Here is a 27,945-nt window from a genome sequence, read left to right as displayed (position 1 = left end):
CAGTTCACGCGCTGGCGCCTCCGTTTCCTGATTATCTATCGTCTGCTATATTTACTTGTTATTTATTAAATCCAGGCAATTGGTTGATGAAACATTCATTAAAATTAAGATACAATTAATACAAAACGAAATTCACTTTAAAGAAAGGTTTTGTGCTTTCTGTTTGATGTCTCTGTGAAAGTTTTAAAGCATATTTTAGTGCCGCTTTCAGAGCGCTCACGTACGCAGAACTGTCACATCCGTAACATTGTTTCTTCCTCATAAATAAAAACACTAAAAATAAAATAAAATAATTATTTTGTTCTGTGGAGACTGAGAGCCAACCCTTCTTCACCCTGTGGGTAGTATTTCTTTGGTTTGCGCAGTGTAATTCACAGAATTACTAAACAATATTTTAGGCCTATAAAATTCAGCCCGTATAAAAGGTGTTCTCTAAGCAGCTCAGCTCAGACTGTTGCTCAGTGTTCCAAAGTCCCTTTTTCGGATGAAAGCAAATGTTGCATGTCATTCGGAAATCAAGGTGCCAGAGTTTGGAGGAAGACTGGGGAGAAGGAAATGCCAAAATGCCTGAAGTCCAGTGCTGTTTCTCTGTAGCCCAGGTCAGGCGCTTCTGCCGCTGTTTCTGGTTCAAAGGTGGCTTGACCTGGGGAATGCGGCACCTGTAGCCCATTTCCTGCACACGCCTGTGCACGGTGGCTCTGGATGTTTCTACTCCAGGCTCAGTCTAATTTTTTGAGAAATTTCCCCTGAAATTTTGGGTTTTCATGAGCTGTATGCCAAAATCATCAGTATTAAAACAATAAAAGACCTGAAATATTTCAGTTGGTGTGCAATGAATCTAAAATATATGAAAGTTAAATTTTTTATCATTACATTATGGAAAATACTGAACTTTAACACAATATGCTAATTTTTTGAGAAGGACCTGTATATTTAAAACTATATGAATATTTGGCCTATATTTCTACATTTATAAATGCTAAACAATAAAGAGAATAAATAGGAAATATATATTTTTTAAAAATTAAGTACATTTGATGAAATAAGTATTTGTAGTGATATGCATTCAAAAGGAAAACGTACAAAAAATACATAAAATATATTGACTGACTCATCTAAGCAGGGATGTATTAAAAAAATTGGTCCAATAAAATTTTGTTCCAGTCCACTTAATTAGAATTACCACCTGCCACAAATGTAATCACCCTCAGATCTTGGTTTGAATATGGCCATACTCCAAAAACGAATCAGGTTCTTCATCAGCATCCCATTCTGGCAGGTCTACAGGCACAAAAAGGGTGGTGGTGAGAAATCCTTAAAACTGAAATGAAACTTGTCCTCTGTGGGATTACAAATTTAAGAAGCTGTTTAAGATCTACTGATCCTACGTCCTGACATAACATCACATAAAAACTAAAGGGATATACATTGTATTTGCCATTTAAGGTGAAGATGATAACATCAGATGAATGATTATTAAGCAAAGGTTCTAGAAGGTTTCTGACGGTTCCTGATCTCCATATTGGTAGAAGCATATTACTTGAGGCTATCACCTTTTATCTGTGATGGCTTTTGTTTCCCCTGGCCCAATCTTGGTACAATTGTCCTGCATGGTACACTTATGCTGATTGGACTGGGGTTCATAAAACTCCAAAGTCTGGGCTAATAACGGTTTACATCTTTTGCAAACTTTGTTTAAGATTGTTGTGACCTGAGTGCTTTGTCTTCACCTGTAAGGACTGTCTGCCCTAAAATGTGTATAAAACTAAAATGCACTGTATAGCTTGTTAGACTTGACTGCAGCTACCAAAGAGCCCGTTTCTCAATAAATAATTCTGCTGACGATACACGGTCTTCGCCTCATTAATTCCTTTTGTCATACTTTACACGCTGTAGTTTTACTGGGCATATAACTAAATGTTTTACTAGGCGTTACTTACATAAACTAATTACTAATATTTTGCTCATTAGCAACTGAAGCACGTCCATTAACTTTTTTCATCTGATTGTTTGTTGTTTTTCCATAAGTCTCTGCAACCCAGTGCGCCCAGTCAAAGATTACAGATTTGAACAATTAAAACATTAAAAAGCAACATATATGAGTATAAAAGAGGGTAACATCTTAAAATTATTCACCTTCGTTTTCGTAAATCGCTGTATGTCAGCAATGCATTAACTTGTCTCCTGACCATGTTGAAATCATGGTTGAAATACAGGTGAAGGCCTTCAGCCGTTTGCCGCCCCCCTGTGGACAATATGCTAAACTCCAACAAGAGACAAATATTACGGAATAGCAATAAAGAACAATGCGAATGAAATGTTCATGTGAAATGTTTGGGATCATCTATATGAAACCAGTGTAAACACAGTTGTTTGTATATATGCATAAGAACAATAATATCACATCACATACATATTCTATTTCTATTAAATTGTCACAAAAAACTGGTTAGCAGTACAAATACAAATGACTTTGAGTCATTTTTTTGTTTGTTTGTTTAAAGGAATAGTTCTTCCAAAAATGAAAATATTGTGATAATTTAATCACCCTCAAGTGGTTCCAAATCTGTATGAATTTCTGTCTTCTGCTGAACACAAAATAAGATATTTTGAAGAATATGGGTAGCCAAACATTTGATGGGACCCCATTGACTTCCATAGTATGGTGTAATGGAAAATTTTGGTTTTCATTGATCTGCAGTAGATATTACAAAGTATTGTTAGTCACATGTTTCTATGTGACTGGGACGGGAGATATATGTATGTTTTTACATCTGCATTACAGGAGCGAGACACTTCAGGAACAGCTGGGTATAGGGACCTCTGCTTTCTGAGGTCAGAGGTCATCTAGTCCGGGGGGGTCTTAAGGGTCAGCTAGTAATAAATCGAGGCTAGCAGCCATGGGTCCTTTATCTAAGGAATGTGGCAGAAAGGAGCCCTGCTTCTAGGAAGACCTTGAAATCAGTACAAAAGGCGGCCCAGCTCTTCCTGGTGTTGTTTCACTCTCTCTACACTCCACAGCATAACTTTTGTGGTGACTGGGCCTTCTTGCAAGAATAAAAACCTTTTAAAAGACTATTTAATTCAGAGTGTCTCTTACGCAGTGATGATGGTTTGATAATCATTTTTTGCCACGACAATGGTAAAAAAAAAAAATACCATGGAAGTCAAAATAGGAAAAAAAATACTATGGAAGTCAAAATATTGTGTAATGTTAATGTTGCACTAACATTATTGTCTCTCTTCCAGAGCAACAAAGGGTAATGTTATGTCAAATGTATGAGTGAGAATCGCCAAGGATCCTTAAACATGACATTACCATGACCATTTAAAATCAGAGCAACATCCCCACACACAAGCAATGGTTTGTTCTTTGTCTTTTCAAATTATTTCACTAATTAATTAACCCCATTAATCTGCATGAAGGGAGCTAAAGACGAACATGTACAATCAGGTGTTATTAATCAAAGCTCCAGGACATGCAGTGTGTGTGTGTGTGTGTGTGTGTGTGTGTGTGTGTGTGTGTGTGTGTGTGTGTGTGTGTGTTGTGTGTGTGTGTGTGTGTGTGTGTGTGTGTGTGTGTGTGTGTGTGTGTGTGTGTGTGTGTGTGTGTGTGTGTGTGTGTGTGTGTGTGTGTGTGTGTGTGTGTGTGTGTGTGTGTGAGAGAGAGGGTGGTTTTGTATAGAATGCATGCAGAGATAACCGTGAATGTGTGAACAGGCGTGATTTTCCAGTAACATCTAGCAGGCCAGTATAATGTGCAGTACGCACTACAGAATGCACCTTGGAGTCATTGGGTCAGGCAGATGTTATTACTGCTCATCAGGAATGACCTACTCAGTGTCGCCATGGTGATACTGGCAGCAAGCAGCATGCGGCATGTGCCAGTCCATATCAACATCTCAGACGGCCAGTGGGCACATGAAGCACAGGCAGTTTTTTTTTTATTCGTTTTTCTACTGGCCATAATTGTTCTCTATACTCAATTATTCTCTGACAAATCAAAAAATGACAAATGAGGAACATCAATAAAAATGTTGTTGTTTTAAAATATTACCATGTTTATCACTTATATCACTATACAAGAATAATAAAACACACAATCTTCATAAATTTACTCAACATAAATGATTCTATAAACTAAAAATTGAAACAAATTTTGTACCACTGTAGAAAATTTACAACACTGTAGGCATATCCCTGGTCTTTGAAGCTCCCCTTTTTCCTTATTATGAAAACAATTTTCTCCAATCGTGTGGTTTCAGTTTTTTTCTCCATTTCGTTATGAGAACACAATATAATACCTTTTTTTGTTCAGCAAAGAGTTGTAGAACAATATTCTTTTAGAATAATTTTCACCGGGATTTTATTATGTGATACCATGAGTCGCATTTTCAGTCATTTTTATGACGTTTTGATCGTGTTTCAAAACAATGTTTGTTATTATTAAATCTTATCGTCGTTTCTGATGAGATATAAAAATGAACGGTGTTTTGGATTGGCGTGAGCGTTTTTGTCACGTTTCGACAAAATATCGCGATAAGTAGAAATAAATATAGTCGAGTCTTTACAGATTATCTGAAAACTATCAACTTCTACGTTGTCGGTGGTATCATTCACATTAGTTATTAAAATACTCATAATAATATTGGTATTCATATGTATCTTTGGTATCTCGACCGTTAGATGGTAGCATCGTGCAAGAGCAAACAGCGCGAGACGTCACTAGTGCGACCCGGTATTAATGCTCTGAGTGACGTCTCTACTTCCTCTTTGCTCCTGCGCCGCGAGGGCGACCATGGTGCGTAATGTCTTCTTGTGGACTTTCATCCAAAATCTGTTTTAATCCTAAATATTTTAACAATTTAGCCCTAAATAAACTGCACAATGTGAATGTATACAGCATCGGCATTATATAAAATGTTATATTGGGTTGTTTATATGATGAATAAGATGTTTATTCTCCTTTACTTGCCGACTTTCCGAATAGTAATGTAGATGTTTTAATTGTAGCAGCATATGATTGGTATTTGAAATAAACTTAATTAAACGCTTGCTTTTTGTCATTATATATTCGAATGCATTATTCACACCTCTGAAGTTACAGAATTTTGTGTAAATATAGTGAAAATACTTGTTAGCTCGAGCGCTAGTTTGTCTGCTGCTGGTTTTCGGCGTCGCAGTAATGAGCTCGGAAAGCATGAGATTTCATTGACGAGACGTGTTTTTCCGTAGGTGAACGTACCGAAGACCCGCAGGACTTACTGCAAAAAATGCAAGAAGCACCAGCCACATAAAGTGACCCAGTACAAGAAGGGCAAAGACTCTCTGTACGCCCAGGGTAAGTCCTGAGAGCTGGCTGGGACGTTGGATAGTGTAGATTTCACTGTCTGAAGAATTAATTGCATTTGTTTAATTGTTCGTTTTAGGGAAGAGGCGTTACGACAGAAAGCAGAGTGGTTATGGAGGACAAACGAAGCCTATTTTCCGAAAAAAGGTATGTTGGGTCTTGCAGATGGGTGCCAAAGTATAGAGGCCAGAATGGCCATGTTGCCTCGATTTAAAACATTGTTCCAAGCCAGTATTGCTGTTATTTATTATTTTACATATTTTATCTGATTTTATTTGGCTATTTCAAGCCATTTTCAACCATTGAAGCACCAGGTATTGTTGAAACAAAGATTAGATAATTCAAATGAACAATGAAGTTCATTCGGTTTAATTATAATTCCGCAAAGAGTGTAACTTATCAGTATACTAAACTAAAATGAATATGCAGTAAGTTTTAAAAAGCGATCTTGACAAAAATGAGACCCACTGGTGTAGAATATGGTGGAATCTTGATTGCTATACATGTTTCAAACTCTGGGTTTATAGTGTCTTTAGGTTATTGTTAATGTGCTTAAAGGACTTTATTTGGCATTTGACTAAATAACATGGAGCCTTAGATTTACATGTGATATTATCAATTTTTGGTTATGAAAACTGGGCAGTACTTAAAAAAAAAAAAAAGAATGCGAACGGAAAGGTATTTTGATGGACTTTTAATTTGAAGGTAGTAGTCACACCACAAATGCGATGTTGAAAACGCATAAGCATCTCAACTGGTCACAGGACATGCATTGAAGTTGTAGGTTACAATCAGGTGTAAACAATGTTCTGTCTTGCCTGACCACTTCCAATAGGATTACCAGATCTTAATATTAGGGGCCTTGTTTATCAAACTTTCCGTGGATTTCATCCTAAAAGCTAGATTTTGTGTATGCTCATAAGTTTTCAGAATAATAAAACCATGTGTATGCCAGAACCTGCAAAAAATTCCCTTTATAAAACCAAGAAGATTGTGCATACATGCATCTCCACCCCGTCTCCTCTATGAAATAACCAGAGCTTGCGTCGACTAGTTTTTTTACTATGCATATCCTCATCTGCATATTTCCATATGCATATTCCCATCCACATGTTACCATGTTTAACGGTACAAGACATTTGGATAATATGAGATCTGGTTTATAAATGCCATTTGTGCAGTCACATTACGTTGCTAAAAAGCATTTAGTGGCCTTATGTTTTTGAATAAATTTAGGCTATCAATCTCTGTAAAAGCAAAATTGTGTAAAATGCTTTTCAGAGAGGAGTTCTTATTCTTTTCCACTGGCCAAATATCTTTAATAATAAATAAATATTTGCTATTTTGCCCATAAGGTAAACATGTTTAGGATGTTTATACAGAATTTATAATGGGCAAAACATAAAATAAAAAAAGCAATTCTTACAAGTCTTCAAATACAATGGTATTTTTCATAATGTTGGGAAGATCACAGGAGTTTAGATTCAGGATGAATGGCGTGCTCAATTCCTTTTGAGTTTAATTTGGGTGCTCTTCGGTCCAAGGTAGAACATCTTTAGAGACAGTGTAGAGAAAAGAAATCTCTAATGACCGAGGCACTCCTTAGTTAAAATGTCTTTATTGGAAAAAAGATCACAGGAGTTATCATTAGGATACTGTCTGCCTGCACATGACATCAAAAGCACACCTCTGCAGCAGTGCTTGTACATTATTGTCATCAGACCTTTTCAAACTGACCAATGGACCGTTCTACCACCGAACAAAAGTGCGCATCATTCTGCCGAGAGATGTTCTCAGAACAGGAGTTCTGCAATTGAGTTTAAAGAGGAATTCTCATGCACCTAGCACTCTTTTGTGACATTAAAATGGAGCACGCCACAAGTGTTCAAAAGCAGCACGTTTTCTAAATTATTTGTTTAACTTCTGGGTAATGTAATTTGACTGCTTGAATATTTAATCTAAATGTGTATATCAAAATGAAAATTAAATCATTCTGTTAACTTCATTACTTGGTTCAAAGCTACATGTAACTTATTTCTTAAGCAACTAAAGCCTTGTTCGCACTGGATTAGTATTATCTGGGAACCTCGTGTGATTTAGAAATTACCCCACCACATCTGAATTTCGTGTGGCGCATTCTCACGGGATAAGCGAAGCCTGTGATTTTACCCAAATTTACTGACTTATCTCCCGGATTTGATGTCAGTAGGCTATTGCTTGGAAATGTCTTGTTATAGGTCTACCTGTATGCTATATTATAAACGGAAGAATGATCCTTACCGCATGCTGCTATACATGTCATCCATCTAATCATTACTGTTGTTTTTGCTCTTCTGATGGTTTTCAGCTTTCTCTTTCTGCAAATTGTATTGTTGTATGGTATATATAGCAATATTACCCAGCACCCAAAATACTATCGAAACACTCGAGCCTCCATTCTTCGCGAAAGATGGATAAAGCGCACAGGAAACAAAAACCTTGAAAAATTATATACGACCCCGCCAAATCACAGAGATGCCAATTCGCACGGCATTAATATTATCACAGGACCTCGGTTTTCAGCGAAATATGGTAGGTCATTTGCGGGGGGATTTTTACTTTACAAATTACAGACATGGCGGAATTAAGATCACAGACAATCTCCGCAATTATTACAAATGAATAGAGGTCACCAGGTAATACTTATCCCGTGCGAATAGGACTTTAGTTGGGTTTACAGGTCCTTCTCAAAAAATTAGCATATTGTGATAAAGTTCATTCTTTTCCATAATGTAATGATAAAAATTTAACTTTCATATATTTTAGATTCATTGCACACCAACTGAAATATTTCAGGTCTTTTATTGTTTTAATACTGATGATTTTGGCATACAGCTCATGAAAACCCAAAATTCCTATCTCAAAAAATTAGCATATTTCATCCGACCAATAAGTGTTTTTAATACAAAAAAAGTCAACCTTCAAATAATTGTTCAGTTATGCACTCAATACTTGGTCGGGAATCCTTTTGCAGAAATGACTGCTTCAATGCGGCGTGGCATGGAGGCAATCAGCCTGTGGCACTGCTGAGGTGTTATGGAGGCCCAGGATGCTTCGATAGCGGCCTTAAGCACATCCAGAGTGTTGGGTCTTGCGTCTCAACTTTCTCTTCACAATATCCCACAGATTCTTATGGCAGGCCAATTGAGCACAGTAATACCATGGTCAGTAAACCATTTACCAGTGGTTTTGGCACTGTGAGCAGGTGCCAGGTCGTGCTGAAAAATGAAATCATCTCCATAAAGCTTTTCAGCAGATGGAAGCATGAAGTGCTCCAAAATCTCCTGATAGCTAGCTGCATTGGCCCTGCCCTTGATAAAACACAGTGGACCAACACCTGCAGCTGACATGGCACCCCAGACCATCACTGACTGTGGGTACTTGACTGGACTTCAGGCATTTTGGCATTTCCTTCTCCCCAGTCTTCCTCCAGACTCTGGCACCTTGATTTCCGAATGACATGCAAAACTGAGCAACAGTCCAGTGCTGCTTCTCTGTAGCCCAGGTCAGGCGCTTCTGCCGCTGTTTCTGGTTCAAAAGTTGCTTGACCTGGGGAATGCGGCACCTGTAGCCCATTTCCTGCACACGCCTGTGCACGGTGGCTCTGGATGTTTCTACTCCAGACCAAGGTTATTATAGTTTTGCATTTTTCATTAGTTTTTATTTTTATTTCGTTTTGACTTTTTGTTTTCAAATTCAGTTTAGTTTTAATTAGTTTTTAAAGTGGGTTTGCTAGTTTAGTTTATTTTTTATTTTTTGAAAATGCTTAGTTTTAGTTTAGTTTTTATTAGTGTTAGTTTTAGTCTTTTTTTGTAATTTTGGTTATTTGTCAGGGGCAAGATTCAAGAAAAAAGTATTGTGTAATAATAACTCAACAAAAACATCACACAATTTTAGAAATATGTATTCAACAATAACACCAGTAGCTACATAAAATGTACATATGTGACCCTGGATGATAAAACCAGTCATATGGGTCATTTTTTTCAAAATTGAGATTTATACATCACATGAAATCTGAATAAATAAGCTTTCCATTGATGTAAGGTTTGTTAGGATAGGACAATATTTGGCTGAGATGCAACTATTTGAAAATCTGGAATCTGAGGGTGCAAAAAATCGAAACATTGAGAAAATCGCCTTTAAAGGGTAACTAAACCCCTGGTCAAAGCCTGACTCCACCCACTGGCAATATTTGCAAAATGCTGGAAAAGTGGGCAGAGCCCAGCGGAGATAGATGCGACGAACCGAGGGTGGGGCTGAGCGGGGGGGCGTGCACCTGAGACCCGCAGTGACAGCTGCTGTCAAACTAGCTAAAATGGAGTGACGCAAGTAGCTTTGCAACAGAGCGGTCATTTGAAGTCGAGAACTTTTCTCCCCCACCTTCACCTGAAGTGGAGGAGGGTGAGTTGTCTATGGACACCAGCTCAAACTGCGGTCTTAACTCCCGCATCGCGATCGGCATCCGATTATTCTTATATTCAGTCATTTTGAGGTAATTTTTTCCAGGATTATTATTACTATTACGTTCATTATATTTTGCTGCTATGTGAAAAAAATAATCAGCAAATCGCCCCGGCGCGTTTGTCGACACCAGAGGATTAATTAACTTTAGCCTAATAAGAAGGAACATAAATTGTGATTAAAAATATATGCTCACTCACATCATGACGCCGCTGCGGGGGTGGAGTTCATGCAGGAAGAGCAGCGTTTGGCAGCGCGAGCTGTGTGGAGAAGCCCATTTCCACCTCCATTGCGTTGGAGAAGCAATCCCACGTAAAATGCAGGTTGCACACTGGAGCGATAGCCGAGATTAACTACCTAGGCTACATGAAATAATCTAAATAACTATATAAATGCTATGCTAACTATATGCTAATATATATATCCGTTTTCAATACTCCTAATTCCAACTCCTGACTCTCTACAGTAGTTTTGACGGAAACAGATGCTTTTAAACCAGGGGCTGCCAAGAGCGTGGTGAGCTCGCACCAAGGGCGTGACAGATTGACGTCAGAGAGTATTCTACGTCAGAAAGTACCCCTACTGCAGGAGCTTTCCGTTTAACCTGAAGAGGGCAGCACTCAGACGTTTTTACACCATATATTTGAAAATTAAAACACTTTATACCCAAATGTCAAAAAATGTACTCCAATCAATGAACAGCATTTATGAAGCTCCATTCTTGCAGATAAGTAACTAAAAAAAGTTGTTTTAGAGTTTAGTTACTCTTTAAAGTTGTCCATTTATGTTTGCGATTGTGCTGCATTCAATCACAAAAATAAATGTTTTATACATTTACGGTAGGAAATTTACAAAATATCTTCATGGAACATGATCTTTACTTAGTATCCTAATGATTTTTGGCATAAAAGAAAAATTGATAATTTTGACCCATACAATTTATTGTTGGCTATTCCCACAAATATACCCGTTCTACTTAAGACTGGTTTTGTGATCCAGGGTCACATATGAGCACAAATATGTAAATAGTCTACACAACATGCAGTAAGTGCAAAATGTGTAAGTGACGTGTGCCAGGAAAAAACCTAAATAGCCAACAGACTAAAGAAGACACACATGAACGGCATGTATCAACACATTTATGAGCCACACAAGACATTGCTAGGAGCTCAATCTCTTTACCTCCACAAAATCCACACGCCGTACAAAAAATCTACGTTACACATCATCTATACAAAATGCACAACCTATACAAATCCCACAGCTGTACAATTTTCACACCCCTACTAAATTTACCCTATACAATACTCATCTGGATTGAAGCAGCAAACATTCAGTGTTAGAGTAAAAAAATGACATAACATTATTTAACTTTAGCTAATATTTGAATCACAGCTTATATCGTGTTTTGACATCGACAACCCAACTGCATTTTACCTCAAACTTTCTAAAGAAGCCGCAATCGCTTCTCGGGTCGACATTAACACATTGACAAAATTATTCTGTATTCAGAATTTAAAATATTTGTTATACTACCTTTTAATGTGTGATTGTGTAAAGGTGTTCACGAGATAGCCTACCAACCTTTCGCGAACTTGCTTTCAACGAACACTCGTTTACATGAAGACGCGGTGTGCACGGAGGGGAGGGTCTGTGTGTGTGCGTGCGCGTGTATGTGAGAGAGAGAGAGCAGGGAAAGGAAATGCAGATGAACGAATACGCTGCGTTTTTTAAAAATGAATAACGAAACGCAATATGTGGCGGCCTGTGCGGCGGCCCAAGACATTTACAAAGACGAAAACTAAGGACATTTAATCTATAATTTTATTTTAGTTAGTTTTGCCAAACACACATTATAGTTTTAGTTAGTTGTCGTTTTTTGTAATGCCTCGTTTTTATTTTTATTTCAGTTAACGACAATGTTTTTTCCCACCTAGTTTTCGTTCGTTTTCGTTAACGATTATAACCTTGCTCCAGACTCAGTCCACTGCTTCCGCAGGTCCCCCAACGTCTGGAATCGGTCCTTCTCCACAATCTTCCTCAGGGTCCGGTCACCTTCTCGTTGTGCAGTGTTTTTTGCCACACTTTTTCCTTCCCACAGACTTCCCACTGAGGTGCCTTGATACAGCACTCTGGGAACAGCCTATTTGTTCAGAAATTTCTTTGTCTTACCCTCTTGCTTGAGGGTGTCAATGATGGCCTTCTGGACAGCAGTCAGGTCGGCAGTCTTACCCATGATTGTGGTTTTGAGTAATGAAACAGTCTGGGAGTTTTTAAAAGCCAGGAATCTTTTGCAGGTGTTTAGAGTTAGTTGATTCAGATGATTAGATTAATAGCTCGTTTAGAGACCCTTTTCATGATATGCTAATTTTTTGAGATAGGAATTTTGGGTTTTCATGAGCTGTATGCCAAAATCATCAGTATTAAAACAATAAAAACTTAAATTTCAGTTGGTGTGCAATGAATCTAAAATATATGAAAGTTTAATTTTTATCATTACATTATGGAAAGTAATGAACTTTATCACAATATGCTAATTTTTTGAGAAGGACGTGTAGTTATGTTGTGTTTTGAGAAACTAATGTTGCCTTAAATATTCATTGTTGATCATTGGATCTTTGCATATCAGGTGTAATTGTCCCTTTTTTGCCGTAGGCTAAAACCACAAAGAAGATTGTGCTGAGGCTGGAGTGCGTGGAGCCCAACTGCCGCTCAAAGAGAATGTTGGCCATTAAGAGATGCAAACATTTTGAGCTGGGAGGAGACAAAAAGAGAAAGGTAACGAAATGCACATCAGCTGGTTAAAGAACAAGTAAAAAGGCAAATTTGAAACTATTTGTACCGATGATAAAACTTAGAAAAAACTGAAATGGTGGTTTTAAGGCGTTATTTTAGTCATTAATTGTCTTCAGCGTTTTCACCATTATGGAGAAAACTGGTAATACTATTTGATTTGTAATTTATGTGCATAAATTCATTTGAAAGATTTTTTTTTTGTGTGAACAAAGATTTGTGGTTATTCTCTCTTCTAAAAGATTATCTGCTTGATTTCTTTTTGTGAGGCAATCTTTGTAAAATAATTGCATGAATTTTTAAAAGTGGAAAAAGTTAGAAAACTGCTAAACTAGTTATGGAAAGTCATTGGATAAGAGGTGTGGGAACACTGGTCAAGTACTGGGAAGTCAAACCAGTTCATAATCCTGTGTATAAAGGGTGACTTAACACATTGGACATTGGCATCAGGACAGAACCATTGAAAACTGTAAAACTATTTCAGACTGTTATTATAAGTATTTATGTATAACTTCTATTCTCATCTTTCTTCCAGGGCCAGGTCATCCAGTTCTGAGCTGGGCCATGTGCTTTTTTTTTGTGGTTTACCATCACGGTCAATAAAAGTTGTATACAGTTATTTTGACTTTTGCCTTCAATTCAACATCAGTATCAAATTGTTTCCTAATGAAGTCCCACACTGAGTGCACCATAGGAGACCAAAATGGCGTCTTTGCTTCCATAAATGCCTACAAAAGTGTTACTCTAACAGCAGATGTGTTATGTCTCATGCAGCTGTTGGAGTAAAGTAAATTATGCATCCTGCAGTGAAAGATGGATCTTTATTCAGACTCACTCGTTTTGTGTGTAGTTAGAGGTGGAAGGAGGGGACATGCCATATGTTAAATTAATGTTAGAAATTGTAACACTTCAACTTGGCAGCTAGAGGAAAAGATGTCTTAAAAAGGCATTCATTGTCTGGTCTTTTTGCTCCAAGTACAGGCACATTCATCGACCTGAAAAAATATATATTTTAAGCATGAGCAGTGTGAATTTACGATTACATTTTTGTCCGTTTTTATAGCCAATTTGATGCCTGTCAATAAAATGAAAGCTCGTATTGAGATTTTGGTGCTTTCCTATTTATGTAGGTCTATACATGCATGACTAGAAAATAACTGTCAAACAAGCCTTTCCTCGTGACCTGTCACCACAACCAAACTTATGCTTTCATTTGCACTGAAAATGATATGGTCTCTTGAATTCGGGCTTATTTGCCGATCGTTATTTTTAATCCATGAAGCAGCATTAAGGTCTATTCAATGTCTTCCTCAAACAGCCATGGGGACAAATTTATTTTTAACCGACAGAAACAAATGTGCTCAATGCAAAAAAAACCATCTTGATTGATTCAGTCTTTCTGCATATAAACTAAAGGTTTATTTAGCTGTGTTCTTAGACACATGCATATACTGTAGTTCACTTATGCAGAGAAAAAGTGTTGATTTTTCAATATCCTTGATACAGGATCTCATCCTCGCATTGGATTTTAACTGGCTCTCAAAATGGGATACTGTAAAGTTCTTAAGTTGTAAAGCTAGTCAGGGCCGCAGTGCAGGGATAATGTCCTCGTTTCTAAGCACTTTGTACGTGAACCAGTAGAGTACATTGAAAACAAGGAAGCTGAGGGGGAAGGCGGCTCGTGAGATGGTGTCGATCCGTTTAGCCCGTTCCACGAAGCGCCGGCGGATGTCAAACAGAATGTGGCCAGGCGGCAGGCCCGCAAACATGGCAGCAGCCTCAGAGAGAGGCCCGTCCCCAGACAGACAGGTGTCCATCTCGTATCCCGTGAAGTACAGGTCCTGATTCTGTGAGGCTAACTGCTCTTGCTGATGAAACAAAAACAAAACCATGTAAACCTGTAACTGATACATTTGTTTTCAGGATTTTAATGAATAGAATTTAGAATGATTTTAAATAGAAATCTTTTTGTAACATTATAAATGTCTTTACTGTTTTTTAAACAATTTAATGCAAAACTTGCTGAATAAAAGCATTCCTTTCTTTAAAAACTAAATCTTACTGTCACAAAACGTTTGAACAGTAACATACTATATGAAAGCGTGTGAGTACATGAGGGGCAGGGAACATTCAAGTTTTTTTTTTTTTTTGCTTTAACTGGAAAGTTTTAGAAATCCATTTTTATGAAACAGGAAAGACAGCAGAGTAATGTGGGAGACATGAAAGTAGCACCATTACGTTGCCATCAATCATGGTCATTACATAAAGATATTTGACCGCTCAATGTCACAATTGACCAATCAGAATCAAGTATATATATAAGTAAATAGATTTGTTGGTGCATATACCTGTGCGCAGGCACTGCATTTGCGTTGTGTGCTTTTACTCGGTGTGCTCCCTGTGACGTTGTTGCTTTTGTTCTTCGTCTCTGCTCCTCCAGCCTGACCAGAGGCCTGAAGACAATACAAAGACAAATTTAAAAACGGATTCATCATTTATTCAAACAATAAAAGATTCTCTTACCATCTTCAACAGACCTCCCTGGCTTCTCTGTAAACATGCATTAGAGATATGAAATGGGGTCACAATGTACCTTAAAACTCTCTGGTGGGCATGAACATTACTACAGTTATATCTTTAATTTGTTAAGACATAACTAAGCTAGGGAGCAGGTTCCACTCTGAACCATTTAGTGTTTTAAACAAGGCATTTACTCTCTAAGATACATGCATTTTCTTTTAGTTTTTCAGTCTAAATATGTTTTGTCAGCTGCAGCAATTTTCCTTGGCTTTTTCTCTTTTTTGTGCCAGCTTTCTTTGGCTTTCCTCAAGTTTTCTCTTTTCTTTTCCGGGAGGTTATTTATTCTTGGTGATATCTTCAATGTATTTCTGTGTGTGTGTGAGAGAGAGAGATCAACAATGACAGTGTATTTGTTCCTTTGGGAAAGGATGCTTTTTTGAGTATGAGATCCAGTCAGTTTGGTGCATTTGCGTTGAATCATGTTGTGTTCAGGTCACTGCTTTGGGTGACTTGGCGCACATAAGATCATACAGCCTATTGCACCGTGCTGCTGTGACCAAACAGCCAGACAGAGTGTATGTGTGTTTTAGTATGTATGTGGCTAACACCACATTCACAATGGTGTGTGTTTTTATATGTACATTATGCCTAAAAGCTTGAGTGCAGTAGTGTGTAAGCGTGTTTGCATGTTATATGCCTAACAGCATCCCTAAGGCAAATGAGGGGACATAGCGCCACCAACTCACCCCACTCAAACACACACACACAAACACACATATACACACAACCTGCCCTGCAGGGCAATAGAGGGAATATGGAGGAGGAATAGAAAAGGACAGGATGGTGTAATATTTATTCTCTCTGCTCTTTGTAGCAGGACAGTGTCTGCTGTGTCCAAAAGAAAGTCACGATGTTCTCTCAACTAGCTGGTTAAGAGCGGAGTAACAAAGAAAAGGAAATAACTGCAATATTTGCAGACTAAAACTCCTGAGAGGAGTCTGTCTGGGAATAGCCTCCTATTCCAGGCAGACAAAGGGCATGTCTGGGTCATAATACACCTCAAAAATCAAAAGACAAAATAATTATATGTAGCATAAAGAAAAGGAAGCCTATTTTTAGGACCATTAAAAGTGCAGTGCCCCCCCCCCCCCCCCCCCCCCCCCATTCTCATTAGCGTAATGCATCTGGATGTTTTTCTTAAGGGTTTGTTTGTATGTTTTCACTCATTTCACATATTTTTAAAAAGCAAATTATATATTACTTTCACTTAAAAAACATAAAACACATGTTCTTGACAGGATTCATGAGATCTACCTTTATAGCCATTGTCATCAAGTATAAATAACACAAACTACATTTCTAGAGCTTAAAAATTAAGAGTGTTTTCAAAGTTAAAATACTGTCTTCTTAATATATGTGACAGCTTAATATTTAGAAACTATTAGAAAGCCATTTGTATTTGAAACATTATAAACACTTGACTTGCTCTGTCTTTGGTGTTATTAAAATACTGCTTTGTTTATTTGAGCTTGACCCAACAACAATGGATCAACCAATGGCGTGAGCTTGGGGCGGGACTATCTGTCTCACCAACCAATAGTAGATTAAAATTCAGAAAAACTGTTTGAATACAATTTTAATTTCAGCAATTCCATTTGGTGGAGCTGATAGCCCAGACATTACAGATTTCAACTTTAAAAGAGAAATGAAGTTTAATTTATCAGTTCAGCTAAGCATTTCGTATTGGGCATCACTGGGACATTCTCCATATTTAAAATCCTGCAGCTCTTTCAATCTCTTTCCATTCATGTTGTCCCATATTTTTATGTGGAAATAATAGTATTACTCTGTGCAATATTCATGACATACTTTTTATGCCATCACTGACCATCCCTCTCTGCTCTAGTCGGCTTCTCATGAAACATCAAAGGGACACAGTGGTTGTACAGTATCTTAAGGGCACTAAATGCATGTCGTGCGTGTACAACAGAGGAGAGTTACTGACTGCCACTCACAGCTCTGTAGCGTTGTTCCTCCCGTAGTTTTCTCCGCAGTTTGAAGAATTCTTTGTGTTGCCGGGATACAAAGTTAACTGCTGCATACTCCAGCAAAGCAGCAAAGACAAACAGCAAGCACACTGCCATCCAGATGTCAATAGCTTTCACATAGGACACCTGTACATATGCACACACAGCGTAGTTAATGCAAACAGTCTATGTTAAAGGAACATTGGTGATTCAACATACATTAAGAATCTCTCAAATACTGTTGATTAACAGAAAAAAAACAGTTTTAACTAGGAATGCACAAATGTGATTTTTTTGGGGACGGGGGAGGGGCTTTGCTCTCTTATTTGAACTTTTGTCATTAAAATAGATTAGTGTTTTGATTGTGTTTTAAATTAGCAAAGTTCAAAAACGAATGCATTAAGGTATGCTAGCTAGTTTATTGCTGCATCATAAAATCTTTTCTAGTTATCATGGATTGGATCCATTTAACATTTAACAAGCCAACGTAAATACAACAGAACAAAGATATATAAAATAAGCATTGCTTTTCAGTAAAGGGGCAAAGTTTTCAGGTACAGAAATAAAATAATAAAATGCAATATGTTTTCTTCATTGTAAAATTTAAATATACATGAATCCTTATTAAAGTTACAAAAGTTATTTAGTCAAGAGTAGTGAGCGATTTTTTTGTGTGTCTTTTGTTGTTTGATTAAAGGCGCAATATGTACGATTTTTGCATTAAAATATCCAAAAACCACTAGAACAGTGTTATATATTTTGTTGAGTTGTATACTTGCATTATCCCAAGTGTTTCCAAGAATGTTTAAATATATATACTTTAATATATTATGTTTTATTAGAAAATGGAACAACTGTTTTGGATAAATGTATAGACAGAAAACTATTCATTGTTATACAGCTCAACACTGTTAGTCTTATTGTTTGAATTGAATTTTTTTTCTTGATTTTCCACGAGTAACATGTTTTTACCATGTCACAGAGAAAAACTCTATTTTGTCAAGTGACTATAACATAATCAGATGCAGCTTTATTTTTAGTAACAGTAATGCAGCATTTTCTCTGTCATACAATATATTAATCGCATGCCATTTAGCAACACAAGCCATCCAGAATTTATTAATATGATATTTTAATATCGATCCAGCTTACTGCAGTGTGCAACAAATGTCTCATAGCAGCCGCCGAGCGAACGCACAGAGTAACGTTATAACATAATTTTCAACAGACAAATGTAAAATATAAAACAGCCCTGCGTTACCCCACATACACTGGACCTGAAGAAGCGGAAGCGGCGTCTGTGACATAATAAAAGTTCCGCTGCCCTCAGGGCAATTCTCACGTTCGTCTCTCATTAGAAATCGCTTCAGCGGCCTTGTTTCGCTCCCATAGCATTCGGCCCTTCTCTGTTTTATTCTACAGTAACGTTAATAATCTCATCCATGAATATTATTTTTGTCCAAGTCCCGGTGGATTCTTTTCCACCGGCTGTGAGGTGAAGACAACATCTTCCATGATTCTGCGCCCAATTTCAGCGACATCAAGCTACGCCTTTGTTTTGAATAGGCAACCTCATTCAACATAAAAACATCAGGGCAACAGGAATATTCTGCTGCTGTCACTTTAAGAGCTTCATGAATTCAATATACTGGTACACAAGCATTTTATTTCTTAACTGTTTACGTTCATTTAAGGCATAGCCGACTGTGTTTACAAGGATACTTGCCAAGACGGGCATTTTGATATAATTTTGGATGAATTAAAAGTAAAAGAGAACTCAAATCAACGAGGCTTGTGCTCAAATAGTGAGAAGAATTGCGTTCTCTTTCGCGTCTTCTTGCGCTTGGATATTTAAATTCGCAAGGCTTAAAAACATGTGCAATGCACAAACTTTCGTGCTGCAAGGGACAGTGACATTTCAATTGTCCCGAGTGTCATTTCACGCTGGCCCCGGTAGTCCTTATTGCCGAGCCCTGCTGTATTTTGTACAGATTTCATTTTGTTGTAGCAAGTGTTTAAAGTCCCCAGGAAATCAAAATTGAAGTTTTTTGGATGTTAGCCATACTGTTATCTATAAGCTATAGTGTTTTCCAAAACAATGACAAAATTCGCACTTAGAATGTATAAGCATTCAAAACTTATAATCTCTCACTTCTGCCAATATGGATCAATAATTTTGATGACATCACTCTGCACTTCAGCTTCTCATCAGATTTTCTTGTCCAATCAAATGCTCTCTAGAATCTAAAGCGTACAATCCCCTACATTATAAATATACGCTGAAGCTGCCGCTTAAATTGGTCACTTGTTCACGCAATTACTATTTTCTATATGTTGAATGGCACATGCACTATATAGGGGATAGGATAACGATTCGGACGGTGTAAATATGCTTTCCATTGGGGCAAATTTCACATTAGTGTAACGCGAACCGCCGCAGTCTGCTCTGGTCCAGGGAAAAGATAGCACAGATAGGATCGTATGTGGCACATACCCCAAAACATATCGGACCCATTTGAATTCTGTACAGACTGCTGTATTTTAAAGCGATATGGAGGAGATTAGGAGAAGAAACGGGTCGGTTAGAGCTTAGGAGGAAACTGAGGCTTTACCAAGCTCAACGGCACTGGCCGAGTTCTGAAATAAACTAAGTGCTATTGGATATTTAAAAAAAGGGGAGGAGCTGTTCGATATGTCCCGTTCTGTCTTCCTGTTTTAGTGGAAATTACGTCATCACACTGAATAATGATGCAGGTTTCAAGGCACTTCAGTGAGCCTTTAATTATTTTACCCAGAGAAAAACGTTGGATAATGCAACACACATCATACAAATTATGTTTTATTTAACAAAGTTCGGGAGGAGCACGTTCAGATAATTAAACCTAATTAAACAGTGGAGCACATTCAGTTAATCAACCCAGTCAATGAGTTAAGAGGTATATATATACAGCAGACTTACCTCTGTTCGTTGACAGTTTAACAGCATCCCTCCACCACCCCATCTCCTCACTTCTAGTCCTAACTACTCTTACAACATCTGGGGGGAATAAACTGGGTTCGGGCCAAAATTCTGAGCCCGGAGCCCTCCTCTGGACAGCAAGTCAAATACGCATAATCTTTACTATGTTTAATTTGATGTAAGTGTGAACTCCTGAACTTAGTGCCTTCGCACAGGTAATTAATAAACCATCGGTTTGTTATATCTGCCTTTTTTATGCTATTTGCAGATGGTTTTAAATGGATCAAAAATCGGCAGATGAACATATCGGAGGCCAATACATCGATGTATCTCCATTCTCTAGTTTTTACGAGTAATACAGGTTTGGGATAACATTAGGGCGAGTAAGTAATGACTGATAGTGGATGAATGTATGGATGGATAAAGTAGATTCTCTCCCACCTTAGGCAGTGATGCTCTGGATCCAGAGCTCTGTGTTGTCATGGTGAGAACTGTAGTGATGCCCAGCCCGACCCTGGCCGGGGCAGCATCCATGTTGATCCAGAAGGAGACCCATGACAGGATAACAGTTAAGAGGCTGGGAATGTACATCTGGATCAGGTAATAACCCATCTGCCTCTCCAGATGAAACTTCACCTCTATACAAGTGAACTTGCCTGGGTGAAACATACACTCATGTTAGACAGCAAGAATAAATTAGCCTCATTTACAGTTTCTTATACTAACCAAACACATAGCAACCCCCTGGCAACCAACCCGAACACCCTTGCAGCAGTGTAACATAATAACAACCACTGAGAACACCTCAGCTACCCCATAGCAACCCCCTGGCAACAACCCAAAACACCACAGCAACTGCACAGCAACATTGTAAGAACACATTTAGAAAACCTTAGCAACTGCATAGTGTGATGGATTTTTTAATAAATAAAATAGTAAACTGTATATCAAACTAATCATAATTCTAACATCTAACCTTACATGTCCTTTAGGCTGTAAGACTGGAAAAACTGGAAGAACTGTAAGAGAGGGCTATTCTCTAAAAGAACAAAGGAAATTACCATTTCCACTCACTCTTGTGCACCATTCGAGACACGAGTCTCACCCCAGAATCATTCTAATCTACATCTTTTACCTTGATCCCCCATTCTCCCCCCCATTTCTTTTCCCTCATGCTGATATCATCTGAAATTCATCCAAAATATATAGGGTTTTAATGTGAACAATTATCATACAGTTTTATACATCATTTGAAATCTCTCAGTGCGACTGGTACAAATGTCTCATTCCCAAAGAAGTAAACCAAAAGGTAATAAAGTTCTTAAGAGTTAAGAAATATCTTGCACGCAAAAGGGTGTGACTTTCAGGCAAATGGTCGTCTACTCACAAAATGTGTGACCTCCGAATGCAAATTACCATGTGAAGGAGGTTCTGGCTATATAATGGAATGCAGCAAAAGAATAAGGGCTTTTCTGTACCTCAGATCAGCCCGTGAAGCTCTCAGCTTCATGTATTTCTAATTTCTCCTCTTTATTCAAGAGCATTTGAAGTTTTGTACTGATTATCTTTGAACTGATTATGAAATTGTTATGATTTACCTGACATAATAATTTTTTACATTTGATTATTCTAACTGACTTTGACATTATTTACATTAGAGTTCAAATGAATAGTCAAACATTCGCTCACATTTAATGATGCACGGATATCATTAAAATCTTTTTCATTTATGGAGTCAGATGAAATAACGAGTTAATACATATGAGAAAATGTATTGAATTTAATCAAAAACACTTTGCCGCGAGAAAAGACAGTAACACGTAGCTTCCGTGCTGGTCGGATGCTGGACCTTGGGCCGATCGAGTGTGAGTTTACAAGGCCTAACATTCTGACATTTGAACAAAATGTACTGTGAAGTTTGTGTCGAAACCAGTGGAAAAAATTCTGAGATGCTGGCTAGACAATATGAAAAATATATAACAGTCTAGAATAGTTAATGACATATTGAGTAATCAACTGTACTTTTAACCTTTTCTCAAAAATGATCTAAGTTTGCTCCTACCTAGTAACAGAAGGGTTTGCATATGAAGAACCAATCAAATTGTGAGGAAATTATGTAATGTCTCATTTTTGCCATGGTCCTATTCTATAAAAACTGTTGTATTCTTTTTGCTGGTGGGATTCTCTCTGAGATTTGTCTGAGATCCTCCGGCCGTGATTATAAAGGCATTGTCTGGAGTCTGTCTAGTTAATGCTGCGCAGCAAGTTAGTTAGTGGAACAAGTTATTTAGCGAAACACTAGAGCTCTTCTATTTCCAAGTGATAGTGTGGAGCAGTTTAAGAACACTAGAGACCTTATTCCCAAGTGTGTTCGAAAGGGAGCGAGACGTCGTTCTACTCTTTTTGAGACTCTTAGGCAGGGTTAGATTGCGGTCAGGTAACTATAATTCTTAGGCACTTTATGCGGTCAGAATAGCTAGACTTAGGCGTCAACCCAAGCGGTCAGAGGTGAACTCAACTGAGTGTAATATTTTCAGGTGTCAGGGACACTCAGTTCAACCTAAGTCAGGTGTGCGTAGGGGAAAAATTTACCACAATAGCAACAGCCTAGCATCCCATCATAGTGTACGGACAAGCATCAATTATTATTTTTACTTCTAAAAACCTATTTGCCATTATTATTCCTCATAACATTTATTATCTAAGCACTTATGAAATGTTTAACTACTTATATCAAAATAAAAAATAATAAATGTGGAATTGCAATAGCATTGTGCTGTACATCACAGTGCACAACAGTGCTGTATGTCAGTTAAAGCTTTACTGCGGTATTTAGTGCTGTACCAGTGTTGTAGTGTTTTGTACAGTATCCCAGGTCTTTCTCCTCTTTCAGGACAAACTGGGGCAGCATAAGGTCATCAGCCACTTGCACTGGGCCTTCATCCAACCACTGAAATATCAGATCATTCATAGTGTAGCCAACTAGAGAGAGAGAGACAGAGAGAATAATGGGCATATAAAAGAGAAATGAGATAAAAATGAGATTAGTTGATGATGCTGAGTCTTACAGCTCTCTAACTGCATAGTACAAATCTGTATATCCATTGGAAAATTCTTCAGATCCATAGGACACGACAGAATTAGAGTGAGTCTGAGAGAGAGAGAGAGAGAGAGAGAGAGAGAGAGAGAGAGAGAGAGAGAGAGAGAAAGATAGGCATTTATGATTATATTTCATGTAATAGTTTGGAATTATTACCTATAGGGGCTGATATCGCACCTGATGCTATACAGCACATTTCCATTCTGGAAAATCCTCAGCAGCTTGTTGTCCGTGGTGACCTCATGAAAGTTGGCGCCTTTCTCATTGGCGAAGAACAAGTCTGGCTTCCAGATGGAGTCCAGCATGGATGGATCCAGATCCAGGGAATCATCTGGATACTCTTTATAAGCCAACCGTGGATCATTCCACTGTTGCCGTAGAAAAACATTCAGCCGATAATCCTGTGGAGTTAGTGTTTAGAAATTTATCAGATGGCAAAGCAGTAAAATACTTAAATATTGAAATTCTGTCTGTCTGTGTGTGTGTGTGTGTGTGTGTGTGTGTGTGTGTGTGTGTGTGTGTGTGTGTGTGTGTGTGTGTGTGTGTGTGTGTGTGTGTGTGTGTGTGTGTGTGTGTGTGTGTGTGTGTGTGTGTGTGTGTGTGTGTGTGTGTGTGTGTGTGTGTGTGTGTGTGTGTGTGTGTGTACGTACCATGGTGGTCTCTGTGATGGAACCAAAGCTGTTAATAAAAATGTTGCAGGTGACATTTACAGGAGGACCTGAAAAGAAAAAAGAGAACATCGTAAGAAACATAAGCATCTCTCTCAAAACTTAAACCAGACTAAAATGCTTCACAGGTCTTACCTGCTTTCTAGCTTGTCCAGCCTTATGTTTTACTGGTCAGCCAGACTGACTAAATCCAGCAAAGCAAAATTAACAAATAATCTTAGGCTAGTATAAGCAGTTTTTTTTTCTCAGCAGCAATACCAGTCAACTAAAAATTTGATCCAGGCCCATTGTGGCCGAAAAGAAAAATATTTTAAAAAAACTCAACATATGTGTCAACCATTTTAACATGTTAGATTAGATAAATAATTCAAGCAGAATTGACCCGCTGTGTCAGCTTCAGTGTCTTGAATAAAAATAAATCCTCAAGCAGCAAATAGCAACAGATAGCAACAGACAAAATACTGAAGAGGTTGTCCAAGACTGTTAAATCAATTTACAAGTGATGAAGCATTTTCATGAACATGAAAGCATAGCGAACCAGACAATTGTAAAATGCCTCATTCATGAACTATACGACTGGCTATGCTGATTTAGCCGACATGATTAATTAGCACTCGGTTGCTCTGTAAATATTTGATTGCAGCATTTTATTTATTGATTTAACGTTCATGACATTAAGGATATATATAGCTTATCAGAAGGGACATTCCCCCCACACTCACTGACAGCCACATCTCTGAGATGTAGAACAGATATGAAATATACACGAGCTCAGAGACGCCCACAGAGAGAATGCAAGAGAGAGATCATGAGAAAAAATGAGGAAAGAAAAAGTATAAATAAAAAAACAAATTCCAGTTTTAAAAACATAAGCAAGAGAAGGAATGGAAAAGACTTATTTAGGTCTGTGGGTTAACATGCACTCGAGTGGACAGCATGGCAAACTAAATGGCCCTAATGCCAACGGAGAAACTGGCCCTCACAAATCCTCACAGAAGCTGTTGTGACACTTTTTACGGAGAGAAATCTAGCGTGAGCTGACAGCCGTATCCTGCATGTTTCTGAAATCATTCTCATCGACTGGGGCTGAAAGTCTCGTATTCTGTCGGTTTTCGCCTGTGGGTTTCTCTGGTTGAATGGTCACTGGGAGTCTGTGTGAGGTGGGGAAGGGAAAAAATAGACCAGAGAACCCATGGGGGGGGGGGGGGGGGCACATAGTTTAATGAGATCTTATGTTGCTCTGTGTTTTCAGGCTGCAGCACTTTTTCACATGCAAGGCTCAGAGAGAATGTAAATATATTATTTGCTGGCCACATCAAATTTTCCTGCCAAAACAATCTATGTACAAGAGATTAAGCTGCAACAGCAGTTTTACATACTTCTGTATTGCCTTATGTGATGTTTAAAAATGACCAGGCTATCATTGAAAGAAGAGAGAGTGAGTGACAAGAGAAAGACCATAGTAGACCAACTTTTAAAGTCCTTCCAGCCTTATGTGTCTGTCCATCAGCAAGATTCAGCAGAAGGGAAGTACAAAATAGTACAATGGAGATTCAACACTAAGCTATTGCTTTGCTGGTGTGTCGGTAAAATGTACAGTGAGTGAGATTTTGCTCAGTATGGTCTACAATTGCTTTTATATACAGTAAATAAAATCACCATATTCACTACCATTCAAAACTTTTTTCTTAATGAAATTAATACGTCTATTTTTATTTGCATTATGATGAAAAGTGACAGCAAATACATTTATTTTATAAATTATATATATTATTCTATATAGGTTATATATATATATATATATATATATATATATATATAAATGCACTCATTTGCATACATTGTGGGATGCACTCATCACTCGCTACACTCACATTTGGATTTTTTGTGAATTGTTCCTTTAAAAGAAGTTAAAAATCTAAATATGGAGTGGAGTACCTTTAAAGTTGGGCCTGATCCGAGCATCATATCCAGATGTTTTCCCCATTAGTTTATCCAGAAAATCAGACGGTGACATGGGCTTCACCCTACTGCTGGGAGATTTTAGCTCCTTGCTAAACACACACCTGAGAGAGATGAAATATTATTAATAATAATTCACATCAGATCTACACCCACCTCCAACAGAATCATCATATTAATGAGCTGTTTGTTTTTCAGTGGGGTCCAAAGTCTGAGACCACTAATGAAATTGCATTTTTTCAAAATCCTTGTGAATTAGATTTCCCTCAACCATTAATATTGAACAACTGATGTGCTTTGCATTCATCTCTTCCTCTTTGTCTTCAGAAACTTTCAGATTTTAAATGACCAGAATCCCATTGTGGTGTCAGACTTTTGGACCGTATATGTGTGTGGTTTAATAAGTATACTCTCTATGAGCTCTTTCTGTTGTTCATTTTAACATACACTGGTGCCAAAAGGCTTTATTATCATTCCATTATTGACTGAATGCTTTGGTAATAATGTATGCAAATTTGAAAAGTGAATAGCGGTGGGAAATCTGCTCGCTAATTTAAAGCCTTTAATAAGCCTTTAAATGAACACATAAGAACATCTGCCCCATGTTTTATTAAAAAACCCTCCACTGGACACATCCTGTCTGTTTCTCTGTGTGGGTGCAGTACAAAATAAAATAGCATTGGCATTTTTATTGCCTTGGACCTAATTGCAGTTTGTTGAAGGTGTTAATATTTTATTAAGAAAGAGTTAAGTGGAAGTCCAAGTAGGGAAAAAGACAGCTCTTTCTCACACACACTTTGAATCTTATTCCATATTTAGAGAATTTTTCTGGTCCAGTTCCTCTTCAATTTCGCTGTCTGTTTGTAAGCAGAACTGTGGCAAATTCGATTTGTGAAAGTATAAAGTCCGTTTCAGACAGCGTACAGAGAATGGAAATAAACACACAACAAATGCATCCTCAGGTGAGTGAAGAACAAGCAATGTCTTGTTCCAGAGAGGACAATAATAGTTCAATCTCATTATGTGAACTTCAATAAATCTGTAATTTCAGTAACATTAAAAATGACTTCAGACAGAGCTGTCTCTATGTGTCAGCCTCATACTTCAGAGACCCAGATACAAAAAGCCAACAAACACACACACAAACACACACTTGGAAACATAAGAATGCTCCCCGGGATTAAAATAAACCTATCACCCATGAAGACTTCTGAACTGAACACACAAGACAAATACAGACGACTGAGCACACAAACACACACAAATATGGAAAAAAAATATTAAGGAAGAAACTGGTCATTTTAACCAATTACACAGATACACCTGAGTTCTTCTGAAGACATTTTAAAACTATATTTGGATCTTCACAAAAAGCTTCTACAAATATTTTAATGAATTACATGGTGAAACCAGTGAGGAATGATGGCACACCTGTGAAAAACTCACCTGATGACCCCTTCAAACATCCAACAAACCAGTAAGAGCTCCAGCAGGATCCTCCAGAACACAGAAAACATCCTTTCAATATTCAGCTGTTCTCTTTTCCTCTCTGGTGTCCCGTGGCTAGATCTCAATAAGCAGATGTGTTATGGAGGGGCAGGACGCCCATTCTGATGCACTCTGGTCTCTCCTCCACTGCCATCTGACTGAGCACCGCATCCCGAGATGGGCACACTAAGAGAAGAATGTGTGTGTGCGCGCGTGTGTACAGGGGGTCTTCTGCTCTTTTTTTTCTCTCTCTCTCTGTCCACATGTTAGCCTGAGGTGCAGTTCTTCCATAGAGAAAAGAGAAGGCAACAGGGCGTAATGCGTTTAAAGACTTTTATCAGAATAAACAACTGTGACACGACTCCACCTGAGGGGCTCCAGATCCACATCCCAAGACGCACTGCAGCAGAAGACAAACATCCATCCATCCATCCATCCATCTCTTCTGATATCTATATTCTTGACAATAGATGACCCATAACATGGGCTTCCTGTTACTTAACAGTAAGAATTTAGGTTCAAATTATGTATTAGAGACAGTTTAGATTGTAGGTTCTGTGACTGGTCACCATTTA

The 27,945-nt window shown here is 37.9% G+C and overlaps 2 protein-coding genes across 3 annotated transcripts in view; one reads left to right on the top strand and one right to left on the bottom strand.

Annotated features, from left to right (window-relative positions):
- rpl36a (ribosomal protein L36A) overlaps positions 1-13,265 on the top strand; it is a 202,980-nt gene extending 189,715 nt beyond the window's left edge. Inside the window, exons 1-5 of one of the 2 annotated variants that reach the window (XM_077241235.1) lie at positions 4,677-4,801; positions 5,236-5,341; positions 5,430-5,497; positions 12,509-12,631; positions 13,182-13,265. In XM_077241235.1, coding sequence (XP_077097350.1) covers positions 4,799-4,801; positions 5,236-5,341; positions 5,430-5,497; positions 12,509-12,631; positions 13,182-13,202 — 321 coding nt within the window. In that variant the 5' untranslated portion in view covers positions 4,677-4,798 and the 3' untranslated portion in view covers positions 13,203-13,265. Of the gene's footprint in view, positions 1-4,676; positions 4,802-5,234; positions 5,342-5,429; positions 5,498-12,508; positions 12,632-13,181 lie in introns of those variants that run through there. The other variant, XM_077241234.1, reaches the window with a different exon arrangement.
- A 769-nt stretch (positions 13,266-14,034) lies between these two features.
- On the bottom strand, positions 14,035-27,635 carry glra4b (glycine receptor, alpha 4b). The gene is given in 11 exon segments (XM_077241229.1): positions 14,035-14,514; positions 14,995-15,099; positions 17,182-17,340; positions 20,594-20,808; positions 22,997-23,134; positions 23,221-23,303; positions 23,430-23,653; positions 23,903-23,970; positions 25,859-25,986; positions 27,329-27,612; positions 27,615-27,635. Coding segments are annotated over 11 exon segments (1,713 nt in total). The 3' UTR covers positions 14,035-14,226.
- Between the last annotated feature and the right edge of the window lie 310 nt (positions 27,636-27,945).

Source organism: Siphateles boraxobius, unplaced genomic scaffold (genome assembly GCF_051911475.1).
Source record: "Siphateles boraxobius isolate OS27281-9 unplaced genomic scaffold, OSU_SipBor_1 24, whole genome shotgun sequence".
NCBI classification, from domain to species: domain Eukaryota; kingdom Metazoa; phylum Chordata; class Actinopteri; order Cypriniformes; family Leuciscidae; genus Siphateles; species Siphateles boraxobius.
The sequence above is the reverse complement of the archived record's forward strand: the minus strand, read 5'-3'. Positions and strand labels throughout refer to the sequence as shown.